This window comes from Rhea americana, unplaced genomic scaffold (assembly GCF_003343005.1).
Source record: "Rhea americana isolate MKP2758 unplaced genomic scaffold, rheAme1 scaffold_42, whole genome shotgun sequence".
Lineage (NCBI taxonomy): Eukaryota > Metazoa > Chordata > Aves > Rheiformes > Rheidae > Rhea > Rhea americana.
In genome coordinates, this window is record NW_028186557.1 from 3864032 (window position 1) to 3887353 (window position 23322).

The 23322-nt window shown below is 35.2% G+C and overlaps 1 protein-coding gene across 3 annotated transcripts in view; it reads right to left on the minus strand.

Moving 5' to 3' along the window:
- Nucleotides 1-23264, minus strand: part of ARID4A (AT-rich interaction domain 4A) — a 50633-nt gene extending 27369 nt beyond the window's left edge. For 2 of the 3 annotated variants that reach the window (XM_085315079.1, XM_085315075.1), the window contains exons 1-9: nucleotides 22711-22876; nucleotides 21173-21283; nucleotides 18998-19063; nucleotides 17945-18035; nucleotides 5480-5559; nucleotides 5291-5385; nucleotides 4556-4688; nucleotides 2496-2575; nucleotides 492-568 (exon numbers count right to left, since the gene is read on the minus strand). In XM_085315079.1, coding sequence (XP_085171205.1) covers nucleotides 492-568; nucleotides 2496-2575; nucleotides 4556-4688; nucleotides 5291-5385; nucleotides 5480-5559; nucleotides 17945-18035; nucleotides 18998-19063; nucleotides 21173-21283; nucleotides 22711-22767 — 790 coding nt within the window. In that variant the 5' untranslated portion in view covers nucleotides 22768-22876. Of the gene's footprint in view, nucleotides 1-491; nucleotides 569-2495; nucleotides 2576-4555; nucleotides 4689-5290; nucleotides 5386-5479; nucleotides 5560-17944; nucleotides 18036-18997; nucleotides 19064-21172; nucleotides 21284-22710; nucleotides 22877-22918 lie in introns of those variants that run through there. The other variant, XM_085315076.1, reaches the window with a different exon arrangement.
- Nucleotides 23265-23322: the final 58 nt, after the last annotated feature.

The following is a 23322-nucleotide window of genomic DNA, read 5'->3' on the forward strand; positions in this document are numbered from 1 at the left end:
ACTCTAAAACATGGATATTGTAGTCACATCATCCATTCAGAAATCAAACTCTGTTTTTAGTCTTTTATATCGAATATTAATCACAGGCTACACAAATAGGCTTGTCTAATAAAGTTTTCTCCTTGTTCTTTGGGTATTTTTCAAATAAAGACAAGTATTTTTAATTCTAGCATGCAACTTTGGTTTTAGGGGAGGGGCACATCATTGCATAATGGCATTTCATATACTCTGTCTTAAATATATCCTATTCAATTTGCCTGAATTTGGAGCAGAACAAAAGGAAGAAATAAAAGTCAAATGAATGAGACTTCTACTGGGTGTCACTTAAAAGACAAGGAGGTTGTATCCCAAGCTGCTCTAATTCAGCACATTTTAAATTGCTTGCAAAAATCCTAGTGCTTTTACTTCAAATCAACATGATGTCACTTATTTACAAAAGATAAAATTATTATTATGTAAGGTTTTTTTTTAATAGCTAAAACTTAATTTACCTTTCTTAGTAGAGGACTCAGACTTTGGTAAGTTTAAAAYATCTAGTTCCTTAATGTCTTTTCTTGATACTGAGTAACTGAAAAAAAAAGAAAGTTCTATTATTATTTTTTAATCATAGCAAGGCAAGTACTCCACTTAAAAAATAGTAATTTCTACATATTCAAGATACATCATTTATTTTCCAGGTTCTTTCTAAGTAATAAAGAAATAAGGCATTTGTTATTGCAGGTCTTAATTTAAAACTCAAAAGCAAAATAAACTTCCAATCTTCCTCTGAAACTCAGATACTAAAAGTACTCTTGTAATTAAGACAAGTTTGTAAAGTTTCTGTATTTTAAACATTTGAGTTATGCAAATTTAAAAAGTGAAAATATTCCACATAATTGATTAACAACTTAAAAAATGTTTTCTGCTTAACTAATAGCTGACACCTTAAATAGCAAACTTGTTAAAGAGAAACAAGTCCTCTATTTTCAAACTGCGTTTCTGCTAGCACAGAACAGCAATGAAGTCATGTTCACRTATCTGCATTGATAAATGGTCAATTTTTATGTTTAAATTACAGAAGTGCTCTCACAGTAAAACATATTTAAGTTGCTCTGTTCTAAACTTACACTGAATATTCAGTTACTGAACTACTGCAATAGAAATGCTAACCAACCTGCAAGGAAAGCCTTGCAAGTGAGTTGTTATAATAAGATTTTTTTTTCTTTCTGTTATTTCAAAAAAACTTAAGTAAAACCTCAGGAATTGGAGGCTGCCATTTTCTGAAGTTAAAGCCATACTACTATGAAGGAAAAAAAAAAGGGTAAAACAGAGCAAGTCTGCATGTTTTTCCAGTGACATTTACCTTCAGCATATAAAGATTCAGACCAACCTAGAATGCTGATGACGTATGTCTACATTAGAAGGCCAAAATGAATAAAGCTTTCAGCTACCTAGAGTATGTTTCAGTACTCAAGTACTTGCATTCCACCCAAAATCATGGCTATTAAAATCTCAGACTGTTCACTTTGAAAGAGAGAAAAAGGGGTGACAGCTGACCTTCAGCAAAAATGTTTTTAGTTACAATATGTTGAGACAGATGCATCAGAAGTACTTTACAAGGATGAAAAGAAATAATGGGAAATGGCTTAAAAAAACAAAACAAAACAAAMCCCCCCAAACACTTTTCATACTCTTTTGAATACATTATTCATTAAGTAACACACATCTTTCTCTCTCCCACTCCCTCTTTTTTTTTTTTAATTTTTATGTTTAGGAACAATACGATTTGTCTTTATTTTCCCAGAAATCTTTGTCCAGATTTTTGTAAAAAAWTTAATTCAACAGTTACTTTAAATTCATTTCTCTTTTCAAAAAAGTTGGTTAAAGACTTTTCAATKCTGCTATTAAAACAACATTGGACATCTGAGCATTGGAGGGAATGAGTCAATCAGGTAGCCAACTAGTGTAACACTACATTAYAGAGGGAACTGTGAAGGAAAAAAGCCAAGCTTTAGAGAACAGGAATCTTCTTAYGCTATTACTTGCTTATTTCAAAGTTGTTAATCTTTTCTCCTTAAAACAAAAAGGCATGAAAAAAACTTTGGTAATCCAATGAAATCCATCACTACAAAGACAAGGTAAGTGTTTGCGTGTGCATGTTTCGGCGGGGGGGGACCCATCACAGAAGAAATTAGTTGGAAGTGGACTACGAATGAAAACAGTTAAAAAATACAGGAAAATGTTTAAGATTAAATTTATTTTTCTTCCAGTGAAAGCAAATGTTAGCCTCAGACGTTTCTCAAATCGTGTAAGATTTCAGGCCCTCCTCTAAAGCTGTAAGCCATTTATTTGTTTTTTCCACTTAGCACAAATGTGGGCACAAATGTGGAACAGTAAATGCATAGCAACAACACTCTGCAAAATTGTACCCTTACTTATAGAAATAAATGTTAATGTCTTCAGAAGGAATATCTCATTAGTTTTTCTTATTTTTCCTGTATAAAGCTATTACTTACAATTTTGAATCTGCAAAGGATCGAACTAAACACTGGTCCTTCTTCACTGTGACATCATCATTACAGCTGGGAGATACAACCTGAAGTTTCAAACAAAACACTTTTTAGACCAAAAAAAAAAAAAAGAGAGAGAAAAGGCTGATCTTGATAGCAAAGAAAGAAAGATGGGTATCAGAAAAATTACCGTTTCTCTGTTTCTTTTATTATAATGTCCAGTCCTGAGAGAGGAAGCAGATAGTCCAATTTATATTGCAAAGGCCAACAATGACAAATTTTAAGAAGCAGTTAGTCTTATACTATGCAATCTTCTTGCCATGTGAAAGCCCAAAATGTTTACTATTTAATTTGCAAACTTAAAAACTACCCTATAGGAGTGAAATCATGGAATTCTGTTTGATCACCCTGTTTTTTTCCTCCTGCTCCTATGAAATCCATACAAAGCAACCGTTTAAAAAGAAAAGTCACAGACCCACTCATTTTATATTAACTTCTGATCTTAGGCATCCAAACTGACAGGTAAATAGTTGGGTTTTTTTTTTTTTTTTTTTTTTTTTTTTGAGTTGTGGATAACATAAACCAGTATGGAATCCATATGCATCCTGCCACAGCAGTATTTCCTCTAAAGGTCCAAAGAAGTGGAAAAAAAACGTATTTGCAGCATTTGAATTACCATAAAACACAGAACAAGGTTACATTTTTGCTCTAGACCATATATGGATAGCACAAGGCGTGATGATGAACTCCTGGACCTACCAGGATTAGTGGAAGCTGTGCCACCTAATTCAGCTGAGGTAGGATTTTACCCCAAAAATCACAAAATGACATTCTTGTTTCTCAGAAGAGGACAGAGCAGTAGCCACAGGGTCTGTATTAAGTTAATCTCCTATTTAGAACCATATTAATTTAAAACCTATCCTTGGCAAAGAGATATGTAACAATCAGGACACACAGAGGACACCACATCTCACATTTTAAACTAACATAAAATGCRTAAGTCAGCATCAACTGTTCATCCTATAGTGCACCAATGTGTCTTTTTCAGGGAAGGGGAAGATAACTAGCCAGTGTATTTAGCTTTTTCATAGAAGAAAGTAGAATGTTAAGCTAAGTTAGAAGATTGTTATAGCTGATTGTTCCAGCTTACYCTGATGACTCAAAATAAAGGACTATGACGTATTCAGTTAAGTAAACAATATCTACAAGAATCTGAACAAAATCTATCAGTTCAGCTCTCTAACAAACTCTGTTCTTTAACGAACAGTTGTCTTTCATGGATGATGACAGAAGATGTGTATTCAACYTGTCCAATGATATTGCAAAAATTTTACTTAAGAAAACAATTCGGATATGTATCTGTAAACTGTGTGTAAAAATCTGCAAGATACCTACCTTTACAGTACAAGCTAGGCACTTGTAYTTATTTAATATATATTTATATTTAGCTATGTCTACAAACAGACACATCTTCTATTTATAGTCAAATAAAAATAATAACCAATCTGTACTGCTTGAGTAACTGACCGCTCATGTAAAAAAAATGCATAAAACGAGCTCATACTTCTTAAAATTGAAAGTCTAAAGAAAAAGGCAATCATTAAATATAAAAAAATTACAAAAAGTTTCACTGCAATTAAAATTTATAAATCTAGTTCTTTGTAAATTTCCTAGAAGTGCAAGTTCTAACATATCCAATTTCTTAAAAAGAAAAACATTGTTATATACCAATCATTTCAAGTGCAGTTGTGAAAGATATAAGTCATAAAACTACGTACAAGTTATACATAAATGCTAATGTCCCTTAGAATCTTTAGTCTCCTACTAACTAAGTAAAAATGTTTGTAAAAATACGATACGGAATACTTGTATTTTTAGAGAATTTGTACAGCAGTGGTTAGTCCAACTACACTCTTAACTTTTCTATAAATGTTGTAAAGTTTGCAAACCATCCTGTCCAGGAAAACAGCTGTAAAAAGCAATGCTTAAACAAGTCTGATGACATTTTCACCTAAAAAGATAGCAGTAGTATGACATCAGAATTGTCAATGTCTTAAGTAACTTACCAAAGCTGGATACCAGTCTGCCTTCTCCAAACTGCAAGTCACACTCACAACTTTGCCAAGTAATTCATCACTGAGACGCCTTTTATCTTCATCCTCTTCTTCACTACTTTCATCCTCTTTTTCATCTTCCGTTCTAAATTATTAAAACAAACAGTAATTTACAATTTTTTACTGAAAAAAATATTTGAAAGCATATACAGCTTATAAGCAGACCTTTCCCACCATTCTGCAAAACTTCAAAAACAAAATTAGAATTTCAAGAGCTAAATTTACTTGAAATACACCTAAATACTAACTGCACTTACTCAGTGAGAAGAATTTTGAAGAAATCCTTTCCAACTATAAGTACTATTATTTTACAACAGCRTCATGTTGAAATTGGAGGCATGAATCAGGATTTGACTGTGCACAGACATGAAAGAAAAGGATATAGTCTCTGCCACAGAAATTTAAAAACATCTTTTTTTTTCTACTCTGTAGCAGAAAGGTTAAAATTCCTACATTTCCTGCACATTCAGCTTCTATTACATTAGAGAAGCATAAACATTCTTAAGGCTACTGCAATAAAAAACAAATCAATTTTACAATACAGTTAATATATAAACACTTCTGCATGAATTGCATTACTTAAGTTCATAACTTGTCTACACAGCTCACACGATAGACTTCAAGGACACTGCTTAAGCTTTAGCAAGGGACAGTAAAGGAAAGCAACACAGCACTAYTAAAACTCACACAGGAAGAGATGATCTTCTTCCTCTGTTAGATTTCTTCCCAATAACTGGCGTTCCAAAGTGCTCTGGATTGGTTAGTGGCAGCTGGTCAAGTGTCTACATGGAAAAAAAAGAAACAAAATTATTTTGCAATTTCTTCCTATCATTAAAGAAACTCTCAGCTTTGAATGCATGTCCATCATCGCTTTACCTCACTTTCTGCAAAGTGCCTTTCTCCCTTCAAGCATAAAGAAGTTCGTCTCAAGGTCCTTTCATCACCGTCATCAAAAACTAGAATGAAGCCAAGAAAATACATTGACACAAGAAGATCAGATTCACCTCCTAGGCTGACTAAACAAGCTTATTATTTATCTCACAATTTAGAGCGTTGTCTAAAGCATGACTTTCAAGACCTTCATTTAAACTTTATTTTGGCACACAAGCAAAATGAAGTTTGGCATTCAAGAGTCAGTCTGAGAACAGTCAAACATTTTCATACAAAGATTCAAGTTAGTGCAGAGCAAAGCTTTCAGACGCAATAGTTTCCATCTAATTTAATCACACTTCTTATCAATATACTCCACTGCTTCAAATCATAGCTACTGGCTGCATACCAGTTACTGTTATCTAAATCTTAGGTATTTTTTTAAACCTATCCATTTATTTCTTACTTATGCTGTCTCTTTCTACAAACAACCCCAATAAAAGACCAAAGACAAGAAGTGGAAAGACTACAAGTGAGATAGTTTTTGCTGAAATATCAACACTGTGCTGCCAAAAGACTAGGAGCACTGGAAGCCTGCAGCTGGAAGTTTAACAGATTGAGAAAGAATACCCAGTAGACATCCTGTTCTCTTAAACTTCACACATAAATCAGTGGAAAGTTCTATCAATTTACAAGATACAGCTGAAGTAGCCCAGGATGTGGTGAGGTTGTTATAAGTTTTGCTTGTAGAACATCTACTATTTAGTCAGTTTAAATACCATTTTTTCATGAAAAAATTCTTAAAGGGAAGGAGGGGAAAGTTATTTTCCCCCTGAAGTTTATTTTAAAGAATATAAATGGTTCAGCATCTACAAATCAGCACATATATTCCTTTTAATTGAAATAAGTAAGTCATTGAGAGAGTTTGTATCTTAAAGAACTCTTATTTTGGCAATCTGTGTTTTACTTTCCCAGGTTCTGGTGCGTATCCCACTATCTGAGCCATGTGAACAGGCCTTTTGAGACCAGGTGGCTGCAGTCTGGCATTCCAGTCAGGTAAAAGTTTATTTGTTTGGGTCAAAGTGCAGAATACTATGCACTTGTCTATACTTCAACTATTTGAAACTTGGTTTCTCCAGCAATGAAATCTTGTATGGTGTCAGCAAAAACAGTTTGCTTACATAAGTATATATTTTGTTTTTGTCAACCACAACCAAATAGAAACGTGACATTCTCACGATCTTAAATTAAAACTACAGACTGCAATAAGAACTATACAAACTATACAAAGATACAAATACAAACTTTATTAAGCTTGWTAAGATAAGCTTTAAGGTTTTCACATCTTTAGACCAGAGATACTTCTGTGACGGATTCTTCTATGGAATTATCTTAATGGCTTAGGTCATAATACTTGAACATACAAAACTACTAACTTTTCTCTTTCCAAAAGCCTAATAGCTTTAGAACAACAGGTAGCTATATAACTAACTAGCCATACTAGCTAATCTTTTCAAAATCTTTAAAATATAAAAAACAGCAAAACCAGTCAACYTTAACTCAGAGTCACTAATACTATTCTCAAAATCCTCTATCTTTTTAGTGTTATACCTTGCACTGATGGGGAAAGCAAAGTATGAAATCTTCCCCTCTCCACTACTAATTCAGTATTGGTACCTGTTGATTAGCAAAGTGCAAGGGCCACAGGTCTCAAAATAGTTCTGAAGTAGTGTTATAGATTCACATTAATAAAAATAAAAAAAGAAGTGCCATCCTCTTTGAAGTTTGAGTTTTATTACACACTTTGAATGTATTACTCATYAATTCTCTGTATATACTTTTATAAGAAGACTTTATCAGCATATTTTCAAGTTTTCTTTTTAATYGTTTTGAGGACCCCACAATAGTTGCCAATTCTCATTGCTTTAAAGAGGTTTGAAGGCAGATTACTATCATTCTCCTTCCGAACACATTCAGTACTAAAGTCAAAATAGAGAATTTACAGAAGTAACTATTTCTGGAGCAAAAAAAAATGGAGATGAGCAACAAGCAGCTATTGAAAACAGCAAACAGAATTCTGACACTTGACAGCAAGGAAATTAGTCTCGTGTATCTCCAGTTTTGAAGTTCTATCTATTTAATAAAAATTAGCACAGGAGTAGAGAAAATCAGGCAAATCACTCATAAACCAGAATAATTTTCAGATCAAGCCAGTTGGCAAAAGGCCACCATATCATACTGCAGGCCATAGAAAATGCTAAAAAGGTTTATACTCCTGTAACACCTACCTCCCCTCTCCCTGAACATTTACATCTTATACTGTCTCACCAAACGTTCATTTTTCTTAAACATGTAATATTTTATTCTTTAAAGATGATAAAGACTGTACAAATACTGAGTGCTTATCAAAATACATTGGTAAAATACATTAAACAATTTAAACTAGGACACATATGGAAATAACGAAAATTAAGAAATGGTGAGGTATTCTGCCTTCCCCAAATTAAGTAAGCATGTAAGTTAACTTAAAACTTTAGAAAGCCATATCATTAGATATTCCCAACCAGTGTAAGACAAAAAGACTGTTATCAGAAGTATCAGCTTTATAAATTTATATTTCACTTTCATGGGCAAAAGAACAAAGTCCCCTTCTCCTCCTCTTGGAAGGAAGAATCAATAATGCATCACAGAGCTAAGTTTTCTTAATCACTCCTCCAACCCAGAGATACTCACACTTTCCGAGCATGACAGTCATGCTTGCAGTCATATTCCCAGTTTTGTACTTGAATGAAGACAAAGTTACCATGTGTCTCAAAAGCAGCCCTCTTTTTCCAAGCTTCTTCCTGYCATTTCTCTCTGCTTTCTTTAGCAGCAGCTACAGTACTAGCCTGTCCTAGGACAGCTGCCTGTCCCTTTCCATAGAGGGGAAAAAGTGCTAGGCCATCCTGCCTTTTACAAAACTGGAACAGGTGGAGCTCAAAAAACAAAGACACTCTTTCTCAAAGAATAAAATGTTTTCTCTTCCTTCCTTTTATACAAGAGGCATTTAACACAACTTCAGGAAGGGAAGGTGGAGAAACACAAATTTTTAGACTGCAATTATCCTGAACTGCAGCAGGCCAAGCAATTGGCATAACTTATAGTGTAGAAAAACGTCCCTGTTCAACAGCCACGTGAGAGTCTCCGGTCTGGAGAGTGGAGAGTGTAAGAATGTGTGTTCCCTTCAAAGTAATCAAGTCCGATAAGCTCTACTTCACCTTGACAGTTTTCTTCCAGGACAGAGGTTTCTCTTCCCCCTCTCATCCTTCATTCTGGTTAAAAGAGTGGATAGTGTCAAGGCATTCAATCACTGAGATTTTCATATATGTATATGTAAATAAATACATATACAAACACACGCAAGTGACAGAATTAGAAAATTTTCATCAGGCCTGCCTTATTTGTACATGTAGTTGTTCCTACAGACATCACCTACTCAGTTTAGAAAATTACAACAATACTTTAAAAACAAAAATTAAATGTAGTTACATAGACAGAAATACCATAGCATTATCATTATTTAAAAATGTTTTGGCTTTTGTAAACTATTAACATAAAAGTAATAGGAGGGAGGGGGATCTTGATGACGACTATAAGGGAAAGAGGTAGAAGAAAGAGAGGGCACCCTTATTTTTGATCTTTTGATGTCACGCTTAATTGCTTCAAGGGTAAAATGAAATTCTATTTGACTGTTTAAGAGTTTCTAGATACCCAAGAAATTGTCTGCCCACTCTACAAAGATTTAGTTTGTGGACGAGTGCAATGGCACCTGCAACTGACACTACAATTAAACGTTTCAGACGAAGACAACATCTCTGCAGAACAAAGTACATAACACAAGCATAAAGAGAAAAATGTCTTTAGTTACAGGAGCAATCACTTTATAAAATGTCAATAGAGAAAGCATAGGACTGTTTTTCCATACAAAATATCTTTTTGAATTATTAAAGTGTGCCAAATAAGAACACTCTCAGATTAATCACAAAGCATGAAGTATTTTGTAACTGCAGCTACTTTAAACTTCTAGCAAAAAAACTTGTTTGTGCCTTATTGAAAAGGCTAATTAGAAGGATGCATYGATATTTTCAGTACCTTTAAAATTAAAGTACATTTTTTAAAAATCAAATAGACCTTGTGGGTTTTCATCTGTTAAGAAAAATCTACCTCAAAAAAAAAAAAAATGCTGCTCATATTACTGCCATCCTATGCGTGACTTTTTGATACAGGTCCTAAGAGATTTAGGAGAGTGTCTTTACAAGGTACCTTCTCATATATTAAGGATTTCATAAATATAAGCAGTAGGACAGACTGCAGTGTGGGSGGAAGGGTTAAGCTATGCAATATTTTGATGTTATGATAGTAGCCATAACAGAAGAATTTAATACACTGTTAGAATATGCTACAAGTTCATTCTTATTTTTAATCACATATAGAAGACTCTTTAATTCTAGTTAAAATGCTTAACACTACCAAGAGAGAAATTAAAATCTGTTAAATTAATGTTGAACAACTTAATTGCTTTATCATTTTTTAAAATAACATTAAAAGTCCAAAATTTCTGATAGCAGAAATTCTAGGGATTATATTCCACTACACGTTCAGTAARAACAGTGGTGTTAAGAAGGGAAGGAAACAGGGACATGAGAGTGAAATATCTTCCTACATACCCACAACATAGTTGTTCAAAGAAGAGTTTGTAGTGCCACACTGTTTATCTTAAAAGAGGAACTTCCAACCCTGTCCTTCCAAAGAAACAAATACAAAAAAGCAGAAGCCCTGTTAAGTACCACCATTGCCTAATCTTAAAAAGTGGGCAGATACTTGTTGCAGAGATASAGTAAACCAGCTGACTACTTCAGAAAATACTTCTGGAAAGAGAAGGATACATACTAGCCAGGGACTTAAATCTACCAGTTAAAAGTCAATATAACAAAGTAGGAATTACGAGAAGAGCAACGTTTATGCTGACCGTAGGCCTTTCTTCTGATGCAAGCTGCTTAATGAAGAACACTGACAGGAGGAAAAGGACAACTAAGCAGCACAAGCCAGAACAGTCTCCACTACAGTGTCATGATCACTTGTTCTAGTCCTGCTCCCAAGAAGGGAAGTTCTATATAGATCATATTTAAATAGTAGAAAAGTAAAATGAAAATCTTCAAACTTTCACTGCATCCCAACCTTGTCAATAATAACAGGAAAGAAAGAACTGAAATGTTTTGTTTGTGGAAACTTAGGAAAGCCAAAACTACAATAGAGAAACAAAACTTTCCAGTGGGAACCAATGCAATATTTACGAAAAGCCAGAAACAAAATTCTCTCTGGTTAGAAGTTGAGTACATCAAAAATGAACTAAACCATGCAACTTTCAACTCACTATTGATGAACAAGCATCTTCCATGCCTTGGCTATATGAGGTCTGTGTACACTATTTAAGTCCTAACAAAAATAATCCTGATCCTTCCTCACAAAAACACTGTCTCAACATCAGCTTTCATTTACTTATACAAGAGATTTCAAAAAGTAAATTAATAAAAATCTATTTTTCAGTAAATGTGCAAAAAGTCACTACAAAATACTGCAAATTAATTTATTAACTACAACCTGTTGATAAATATTCCTATGGTTAAAAAAAGAGGGGAGAGACATAGCAGGACACTAGTGAAAACACCCTTGTAATAGTTACAGTATTACTTATTCACACAGCAGTCAGCCTTACCAGAGCAAGGCAGTCCTGTAGGAGACATATAAATAGGGAAGAATGATCCTCAGGGCTGCACCTGCTCGCTAACTTCAACAAGTCACGTTGCTGCTATTGCACAAAAAAGGACTCTATACTGCGCACCAAGTAAACATTTTTACCTTGTTCCCCCCCATTCAAAAACTTTTCAAGCAATGAAAGTACATACGAACAAGTAAAAAACCTGCTCCATGTCATCATGCACACCTATTTTCAGTAGTTGCCTGACAAAGTAGTAATTTGTGAGCTATCAGAGACACTAAGACTGCATGAATTTGCACATCTATGAGTATGTGTGTGCAGTCTTTGTAGGTTTTTTTCCCCCCAACTGTGGGAGCAATAGAGAAAGTCTAAGAGCCATGCAATACTTGTTGAATGATGTTGTAGAGAAGGACTGCACTCATTATCAATTCATCCTGGTGACAGGGCTTAAAAGCAAGATGCTGCAGTGTATCATGCTGCTATAGAGGCTATAAAATTCAGTGGTTTTTTAATTATTTTAAGTAAGTTCCAGTTCATCCATAGAAGTGCATATGAACCATCACTGAAAACACCAAAATGTGAACTTGGAGACTAYACATCAAGTAGACCATCACCTTACAAACAAAAACCTACTTTGGAACTGCTTCTTCTCAGATGTTATAGTAATCATACTATTGTTATATATAAAGAAATTAAGAGGAAAAAACCTCTACCTCTATGCTCTTCACAAAAGTACTTTCCAGGCAGTGTTGTTTGTATACAATTACTTTTTTACATGCAGGTCACATTGTAACAAAAATGTCACCAAAAGGTGACAAGTAACAAGGTTCGGTTTATGTACTTTTTTCCCATCAAATCTGCTCCTCTTATCTGCATGCTGCCTAATCAGTCCTAAGTGCAAGATGTGGTGCTCTTGTTTTTCTTTTTTTTTTAGGTTGTCCAGAAAGCAACCAGCACACGTATTGTAGAGTTACGTTGTGTGCCACAGACACACTCAGACTATGATATGCCCTCTGGAAAGATTTCAGAGGAATACAGAGCTTCCTGAGGATCCATCCAAACAACATTTTGAAGACAAAAAGGTTGCATTTGTGGTGGATTAGGGAGATGTACAGCACCAGCTAAGTGGGGATGTTTGGACAGCTCCCCTGCAACACTTGTGGTTTAGGATTCCTGGATGACACATACACAGAGCCGGAAGATGAAGTGATTTTTCTGGGATGTTGAACTCAACAGGATGCTGTGAAGAAGAACTGGTCAAACCAGTCACACAAACAAGACTAGTGCCTTGTACATACTGCAACAAGTGCGCTGTAGAAATTATAAAAACAACCCCCMCACACACCTCTGGCATTGATGAAATCAACCGACCGTGGTGGCACTAATAACTTATCACTCCTCAAACAGGATTAAGACATGCTAAGAGCTTGGAATTGTAGTGGAGCTAGGACTAAGGCATTTTTTTCCTGTTAACACAGGTATCCTACACAGCCTCAAAAGAGGCAAATAACTTTTAAACTAGGGAAATGTGACTATAAGTAACCTCTGTTCGCAATCCTGCTCCTAGAATTCCTGCGACATTACTGTTGCTTCATTTTCTGATAATCATTCTCAGAATTGTGAACTGGAATTTCCAAAACCCATGCAACATGGAGGAGGACTGGAACCAAGTATTTACTATCTTTTATTCCTGTCACCTTCCCTCCTAAACATGATACCTCAGAGTGATGCAACTGGTGGCTTAGACCGTACCTCAGCTGCAGAGCAGCTTTACTGGACCACCCAAAACTTCACTTGCCCAAGRACAAGTAGTCAGGTATCAAACCCCTCCCAGCACACTTGCTCAGACAACAGCAAACTGCCACAGTGACCACATGAGAGGGGGCAGTTTCCCCTGTGAGTCTGGACAGCAGCACAGGCAGAGGCACGTAGCTCACAGATGCCTCAAAAGCGGTCGATACTATAGACTGGTCGATAGTATAGACAAAGCTGGACCATGCTGGTGTACAACACCATACTACAGCCAAAAAGAAAAACTCTGTGTATTAGCTTTACAGAGTTGTAAAGAATGACAGAGATAAAATCTTTATTATTTATATTGAAATATCTTGCCCTATTAAGATAGTTTTGAGAGAAGAAAGACATGTTTGTTCTTACACAAACTGTTCCCCTGCCACATTTCCCATTCACTTCAGAGGGCAGGAGGCTTAATGGTGGGAGGTGGTTGTCCCCYTTTTTTTTTTCCTCTAGTTGTAGATACTGCTAAATTATATACATTACATACATTCAGTGAGAGATCTAGGCACACACAGACCTGAGTTTTGTCAAAAGAAAGATGACATTGTTCCGTTTTGATGGGGCAATAAAAAGACCCATTTAACAGCACCTGCTGAGATGCTTGCTCAACTGAAATACTGCCTCTCACTTTTACACAGACACTACACTGCTTTTACTTCTTTGAAGAAGTGATACCAAAGTATTTCCTTAAAGGCCATACACCTAAGGATCTCTGTTTTCTGGCTTGCCAAAATTCCATCAATGTTCACGGGTTCCAGAAGAGATGAAAGAAGGAAAACAATTAAGAGGCAGCACATGAAGAATTTATTAAATTTTTAATGAAAGAAAACCCACTCAGTTCTGCTTCTGAAGTTATAAATTCAATATGCTGTTTACCGAAAAAAGTCTAAATACTAGAAATAAAAAACCCYCAATAAAAACAGAGGGTATACAGAAGTATTACACTGAACTCTATAAACAAGAAATAATCTTTCATACTTGGGCAATATTTTTAACATAGCTACTAKCTCATTTCTATAAAATTCAGATACCTGTTACAAAGGAATGATTTTTTTATATCTATCTTTTTAAACATTCAAAGCTAGTTTTAAACTCCGTGATTCTCATCTCAATTTTGCCTTCACAGTCATTTTATCACAGATATGAAACTATGCATATTGTTAGGTGCTGTTCAGAACTTTTTTAGTCATTCCAGAGGTTATTTCAGTATTCACCTGCAGCATTTTACAAGTTCATGGAGACTCTTGTGGATGATACCCTAAGCAAGCCATAATTCAAACACGGCTCAGCTGAAAACAAAATCTGACAAGACTACTTTGATACTATGTAATTACCACCTAGCAATATATTCAGCACTTCAAAAACATTGATGTGGCTCCACAAAATGAACTTACGTTCATTTAAAAAAAACTTTTAAAACTTAATTATATAAAATCCATTTGACCCTTTTATTATCTAAAGAATCTAAACTGCTTTTCCTTTCATCCCACCTGTTTCAGCTGAGTAGATGAGAGGACTGAATTGTGCAATGGCGCTTTCCAGACATTGTTAAAAGTTTCATTCCAAACAGCTTTTGTTTCTTCACTTACTTACATGTTTAGAGAGACGAATTTCAAAGGCATTTCCAAATCACAGCTGAAAATTCCAGTATGACTAAAGGTCTAGAGTGCTACCACTATTAGGTAAAACTAGGCAAGGGAATGATTCCATGGCACCAAAAAAATAAATAAAATCTTATTTATTTTGAGCAGAGCAATACCACTTGTAGTTGGGAGGTCTACTGTTAAAATAGACTGAACTGATCATCACTGTGTCTCTGTCATTATGTTGGCAGCAAAGAAGTATACTGCAGCAAATTAAAGGTAGAGTTTGTACTGGTTCACTTTACTGAACAAAAAGTTATTTCAAGAGAACTTTCTCCTGTAAGTACCAATCTGCAATAGACAGTCTGATTTGCAAAAGTAAACATCATTATTTCTTATTAGACACGGGTCATGTGTGGGGTTTGGTTTGGTGGGTTTTTCAGATTTTTGTAGTTAATGTTTTGATTTTTTTTTATTTTAATGTATAATTGGTTTCCCTATTCTTACTGGTCTGCTTTTAGATCACTGAAAATGAGATGTTACATAAAATAGAAAATAAATTGTACAAAAAAAACACAAGAAAAATATTGAAATGTGAGCTTTCCCTTGTGTTCTCCAACTCAAGCCTGACAATGTTCAGAAATATATGTTAGAAATGAGAGGGCTGTATAATTGTCAACTCCTTAGCCTTGACTGAGTCAATAAGACTGCCAAGTAGCATGGCCCACTCTCTACCAGAAAGAAACCAATTCAATTGTGCTCACCTGACAGCAGCACCTATTTCTACTCAAAACTTCCTACAAAAAAACAACGGGAGCAGCAAGCTAAAACATATGGCTTCTCACTTTTCATACCTCAATCTTCTTGTACTTAAGTTAGTGTGTTTCCTCAATTTTAAAAGTTAAAATAACCATTTTATTAAGATACAAAATTCATAATCTACTTATTTTGGTTAATACGTTACCTTTACTCCTCTAACTGCAACTCGTATTACTTAAAACAGTTTTATTCTATAGTCAGAGATATACGTAACTGTAGGTGCTATATTACAGATAAAACTCCCCCCTACAAGTTCCAATTTTTTTCAAAATCTTAGTACTCCTCAGACTTGCATGTAAGTAACTAGTTGAGTTTAATTTTTACCACAGGAAAACATGGGTTTACTTTCTCCATTCTACTTGGCAAAGATATTTCTTTGGGGGAAAAAAAAAGTTTAATAATAATAAACTAAACCATTGGTTGGTTTCTCTGAGAAATGGCAATTTTATAAATGTATAAAGAAAGTARAAATCATGATAGGCATAATCTGTTATTTTGGAGTGCTTAACAACTTGTTCTAGTGGATTTGTGTTTGCATTTAACAAGGCCAATATCGTGTATTTACAGTCCAAGTTATCTGACTATTAAGTACAGATTTTTGACATAAGTACAGTGCTCAAAGGCAAAACAAACAAACAAAAAAACCCAACCCCCAAAACCACCATTCCTCCTAACTTCAAAACCAAAAAAAAAACCCAAGTTATTTAAAGTTTACCTGCCAAATGTAAAAGCACAAAGAGACTTGTACACTTTATCAATTAAGAGTTTAAAGCTTTTTTTTTTCTTCTTTTTTTTAATGTAGGGTTAGTTTACTGGTGTAAATCTTCTGATCCAGATYCAAACAAAAAGTATTAGCCAATGCTATTTCAAAACTAAAATTAGAAAGTGTTTTAAAACRGAGATGGTAATTCACTAACCATAAATTAATGCAAGACAGTATTTCTTATTTCTCCCATATTAAAATGGTGAATCTCTACATCAGTAAAAAACAAAGTTGAAAGTCCAGTGTTTTTCATCAAGTATGTCATAAATCTACTTGATTTAATAATCAATGATTGATTTAATGTTAAGTCTTCTGCACTCCAAATTCATCCGGTCTTTCCCTCCAATCTTACACACACTACAACTGCACAGCTACTCTAGAACATTACAGCAATGTTATGCTCCTGAAGGAAACTGCAAAGATCAGTGAACTTTGTCTATTGATAAGTCAACTGGCTCACATTTAAAACATGCAATGATAATAACCACATAGCAATAAATCCTTCTATATTAGTTGCAGTAAGAGCCCTATCTTGATCTCACCAAAGAAATCATAAGCTAACCTATTACAATGGAAAAGGACAAAACAAGTTGGACTACTGAAAAAGATTAAAGTAATTGACACTTCACACTATGCAGATCTCAACAGAATCCTGAAGAGTATGATGTAATGTGGAATACATTCAGCATACAAGGCAGCCAATAAAAAGCAACAAATAACAATTAAAATTTACAAGTATCAATGTCAAAAGCAATGCAGAAGAGTAGCATGTATAGGCCATTTAAGAGGAGCATGTTCCCTCTGCACCACTCTTTGTGAATATAATCATCCGCTGCTGTAAAGGAGCTCTGCAGAAAGATGGGTGCTTGCAAAGCTACTTGATTCAAATACTGTTTCCTTATTGGGCCATCTAGTATTACTTGAGGGTTGCTCATTTTCACTGCCATCTCTAAAGCTGTGTCAGAAAGATGCAGAGATCAAAATAGGCAGTTTTTATTATTCAAAATATTCAAAATTTATCTTGCAGTGAATTCTTGTTCAAAATGGAAATTTCAGTGAACCTGGATTCTATGATTTCTATTTCAGTAACTGAAAAGAGCATGAGTTTTCTATTTCACTTTAGCTAATCTTCACTTGAAAATGATCTTAAAACCAATAGTTACTTTTAAGTTATAAAAGAATGTCCTCTCTTTTTTTAAAATGGTAGATTGTGCCATTTAAAAAAAATAATTAAAAAGTCCTTTCTCTTATTGCTTCATACAAAACACGACCCTCAACTCTTTACACTAAACAGAGAAATGTTTCACAATACAAAGAAGYTATTGACACTATAGATGTTATTCTTGTGTATAACAGATCATATAAAGCGAAAGAATGCTTGCATCTCAGTCATTCATTATATGTCAGGAATTTTCAGCTAGAAGTGCAATTTTAAGGTTTGTATCTTTTAAAGTCAGGAAATAAGTTTTTGAATTCCAGTGACTGAAACCAGCATCAGTATACATATACCGCACCAAATAAAACTTGATTGCTCAGTCCTGCAATTAAATTTCCAACAGCCTCCCTGAACATGAAGTAATTATCCTGAAATTTGAATGCAAAAATAAACAAGACCTGGAACATTTCAAAAAAAATATCCTCCAAAATCAGTCGCTGATCTTAATATATAAGATATAATTATCTTACACTATTACCTATAATCAGAAATATATTGTTCAAGAGATGATGAGTGAAAGCACGTGGCTACTCACCTACAGTATACCAACTAGCATCTGTCAACTTGCTGATAACAGCTTCTTGAAAGGATCCATCAGGCATTTTGGTTTCAACCATTGCACCAACCTGCAAAGGGGAGTATCTTGAGGTTATATTTAATCCCAAATTCATATAATGGAGGAAACACAGATATATGCACTAATTCCTCTAGCAGGCTAGATATTTTTAGGATTYATTTTAGCTAAATTGCTTTGTGAAATTTAGACATCAGTTATATAGCTTGTTAGAACAAAGGTCTTTAAACATGTGTTAGCTGAACTCTGAGTAGACAGTAAAGTAGTCAGGATCTCAGAATATTTAATTTCTGCACGACTTATAACAAGAAAAATAGAAAGCTAATTTGAAATAAATATTCAAATATTCTGTCAAAGTAACTATTACTTTATTGTTGAGTGTATGCAGCTTATACTATTGCTGGTATTTTTCAACACTACAAAATTTGCTCTGAATTCAAATGTTTTTATTCAGTGTTGTACTATCAGATAGACCAAAGTTTCAGTAACAGGCTACAACATACACTGGTGATCTTGCAGTAATTACAAAGGAAAAGACAGACAAAACAAGATGTTCTCCACTAAACAGCWGAATTTGCAGTCAGTGTTTTATAATGCAGCTACCTGTTTCAACCTGGTACCTGCACACGAACATTGCGTATTATAAATATGCAAATTTGTATTTGATAGGAAGTATATTAACTGGTATTAAAATGCAATTATAGCAATCATGTTTACCATTGTCTAACAGGCTTGAGTTTTACTTCTCATAAAATCAAGTTTTCCATTACTTATGAGAAGTTAGAGAAAGCACTSTGTGTATGCTATTTGCATATAAATTATACCACATGGAAAAGTGGAAAGAGCCTATAGAAATCACAGAAGTTCAGACTGATTCTGAGTAATCTTATCTAAAGCAACAGGTCACCTGTTGATTTAAATTCCGTACAAGATGTACCCATATAAACAGTGCTCAAAAATCAGAATACTACAATTTATTGGACTAAGGGAAAAAAAGACATGCAATATACATACTCTTAGAGGTCCTTTCACTTGGTCATCTTGCACCAACTGAGCTGAGTTATCCCCCTTCAGGACGACCTGGAAAGATATTCATTAACACAATTATACATATCTTATTTTTAACAGCATATGAAAAGTATATGAAACAACCTTCATGACAACGATGTGGAAAATGAAACCTTCATCAATCAGGCATCAGCCAACACAAAGAAAAGAACACACATTTTTGATGAAATTCTGAGGTTCAATTTTGACACAATCTAGGACATGTCTGGAATCAGGTTGCCAGACTAGAAGCCTAAAAAGGCTTTTTATCTCTATCTATACTAATTTCAATACTTTATTAACAACACACTGTTTGAAGATCTTTGTTCAGTACAGAACTGCAAAATATAAAGTTCTATATATTAAATGTGCATCAAAATCACTGAACTGGCTACAAAACCACCCTATCTACTACCTTGAACAAAAAGTTCTTCCTATGGTAAAAATGTGAATCACTTAAAAGTACAGTGAAATAAAAATCAGTTCTAGAAGTTCCTGAATCATTCTTTCCATCTAGAATGAGGTCCAGTTTTCAAACTCCCCCAAAATCTCTCCAAATGCAGAATACACTGTAACTATATTTTTAAAAACAGTATTAATGGCATGATAAAACAGACACACACAGTAAATTATTATTTATATTAGTATGACTTCATAATAATAATAATAATAATACAGTTCATGCAATCATTATTTAAATTTTTTTTCAGCATTGAGGTGAATACAGGTAACTAGTACTCAGGAAAAAAAGACTACTGAATTCACTAGACTTGGCACGCACGCCAGGGTGTGCCCACATACTCTTAATTACAAGATCGGGCTTAGGCTGTTAACACTTCAATTGTTGTAATACATTCGAGATACAGAGACAGAAATTTCTACCAAAYCACTGTAGCCTAATATACTTCCAAATCTTATCACGGAGTAATAAACGACATGATTTTAAGAGAAGAAGCAAATCACATCTACGAACAGTCTAAATACCATGTCAGACCACTGTAGACACAAAATCAACAATGTTGGACTAGGAAGAGCAGCACACTACTTCCCATGAAGCATGTTGTTAACACAGACTTCAAAGAACATCACAAATTTCTAAAAGTACTCATTAAGAACATGGGAAAAGACTGAARGATTTGCATTACTTTTGCTTTTTTTTTCTTTAAATCATGAGAAGCATTCTGATAAAGTGATAAAACCTACAYAGATAACTGAAGAGGCTGATAGCTTTCCTACTTGATCTAAGCATTAAAGCACATGAAAACTTAGAAGCTTTCATCTCTTTATTTGCTGAGGTTTTCTGGGTCACTAATGCCTTATTTACATATCCTGGACAGTAGACTAGAAAGTAGGAAGTGGGAAGATTTTGTGAATGAAGTACAAGAACAATTTCTGTATTTACTTTACATCTTAGCTTCTATTTAACCAGGTTTTATACTTTGGTTTCCTATATTAACAATAATAATACAATATTAAAGTAATGCTTTCTTTGGCGGGCATGGGGGGGGCGGGCAGGTTGGAATCAAACCTGTAAGTGTGAATTAATACTGAGTGCCAGTACTATGCCTGCACAGGAAATCAGTTACAACAAAGGAACGAACTTTAGAAGCGAGACTACCTGTAAACAAGATGCTCAAATCTAAAAAATATCTTCCTGGACAATTCTAAAAATTGGATTAAGAAACTAATTACAGCCATTCTTTTTGTTCTTATGTTGAATCATTTTTTGCATCAACTTCCRAGATATAGAACTGAGAATGCTAGCTAGAATGAAATGGAATTTTTGCTTCTGAAGCATTTGCTCTTGCTCCTTATTACTCATGTAAAGCCATAATCCTCTGTTTGTGACATCAAAACTGACTGCTGCGAGACTGACGCACTCACAAATAGAAGGAAACTGTGATCAGGAAGTAAATAGCAAGATAGGTAACTTTYAAACCCACTTTTATTGCAGCACCCTTGTAAGGATAAATAAAAATGAACTAAAACATGAACTAAACATGAACTAAAATATGCCAATATTCTTTAAAATTCAGAGTAAAAGTGATGACTGCTTTCTAATCTTTAGAATTACAATCTTCTCTAATGATCTTTATAATCCAATGCTATAATAAAGCCAGCAACATTGACAGTACACACTACCTTGACTTTCACAAGTCTTTTCACTGTCTTAATCTTTGCCTCACAAAAGGCACCACGGTACTTGGCACTGACATCAGTTCCCACTGTCAGGTAGGCAGGTTCATCTGCTGCCTATTAAGAAACAACAGACATGAACAAAGTTTAGTCCCGCTTATTTACTTTTATAGAACATGTTTGAAGAAATTATTGTCTTCAGCAGCTACAATGTCATATTTTACACAAAAACTTTTATTGCTATTAATCCTTAAGCTACAAAAAATGTCTGTAGAACTCAAAACTGCAATCATACTGCTCTCAAAAAAAGAAACAATCAAACAAAYATTGGAGAGTGATATATATTTAGACTGGGTTAACTGAATTCTGACAATGATCCATCATTCTTCTCCAGCAGAGTCAACGAACCAGGAGAGGGACCATGATCTTCTCAGATAYTAGATATTTTTACCTAAGATATTCTGAACAAACATTTCCAAATAACCTATGAAACTTTTTTCTTCTACAGAATTATTGCAAAATGGGGCACAGAACAATTAATTGTCAAATATTAAAAAAGAAGAGTAGCAACTTCTATACAATTTAGATAGGAAATAAACACTAAAAAGCATTATTTTATACCATACAGAAGTCTTTATTTATAAAATTATTTTTTTCTAAGAAATTTAAAAAGAATAGGCTAGCTAAACAGCTGCTTTCATACTAACACCATAAATAAGTTGCAAGAAGTTTTGTTTCACCTGTGATGTTGACCCCCCCATTTTGTCAGCCTGATTATTCTCCTGGATATATCTTTGGGGATATTGAACTGATATTTGAAAACAATTCTTAAGGTAAGAATGTATAGGAATGACTGTTAATTCAAGTCATCCTTATACAATGTACAAAAGGAAAATATTTCAACTCTTTAAAAAGCAGCATAAAATATAGATGCAGTTTTATCAGTTATCTGCAATCCAATCACAGAGATCATCGAAAACATTTAAGATTGCTATAATCCTAATACCTACAGTTAAGTCTATAGCATTTTATATAGAGAGATTTTTTTCTGCTGACTAGGAAACCTCTAGAGAAATCTGTTACAACCTTTCACAAGGCAGCTATCTCCTTTTTTGTTTTTCTCCAGAAATGTCTTTATGCAGGCTTAATTGCTTAAATATTCTAAGAGAGTGAAAAAAAAAGATAACATTTCTAATTATACTTTCCTTTATCTGGACTTTATTACTTAATATTTCACTTTATCTGTACTTGTAAGAATTGATAAACAAGGATAAAGCTACCATGCTGAAAAAGCCCATCAATACTGGAAATCAGCACAGAATATTAAATAATAATAATAAARAAAGCACRGTTGTGTCTTCTTTTCTGAAGGCAAAAAAACTTTTCCCTCTTTCGTGAATTATCCTGCGTTGTTAAGCCTCTGCACGGAAAGAACGGCAACAGCTAAGGCGGGACAAAAGCTGCGGTTTTGCAAACTTGCAATAGCAGCTGTTGATACAGGAAGCATTTAAATACACTAGCCCAAAGGACAACAACTCGGAGACCTTGTAAACGTGCAGACTGCTGCTGCAGGACGGTAAGCGCGTAGCTCGCCCGCACATCAGTCGGGGCGCGGAAACGGGATTTTCAGCCTGCGCTCCAGCCCCGGCCGGCGTTATCCTGCCGCTGCTCAGTGAAGACGCGCGATTAAAAACGCAATTGCTCCGGCGGCTGGCGAAGGGGGAAAAAAAAAGAGACCGGGAGTTAGCCTACCTTCATCTTTAAAGGTTATTTGAGGGATTCCAGCTCAAAGTCCTTCTCTTCGGCACAAGCGCGGGGGGGAAACACTGGAAAACAAGAGGAGGGCGCGGGTGAAGGCGCACCCGCGGGACCGGGAAGGGGAGCGCGGCCGCCGCCCGCCGCTTCCCGCTTCCCGCCCGGCGGCTCCTCGGCGTCTCACGTCGCCATTGCTCCCGCTGCCCGCGCGCCGTGTCAGGGCGGCGAGGCCGCGCACACGCACTCACTCACGCGCAACTCGGGAGCGAAACCCGCGGCCCGACAAGGGCGACTCCCCGCCGAGGGGCGGCGGGGCCCGCCGCCGCCTCCCGCCCGCCCTCCACCGGCCCTCGCAACTTTCTGAGGGAGGCGCCGCGGCCCCTCCTCCCCCGCCCCCGGCC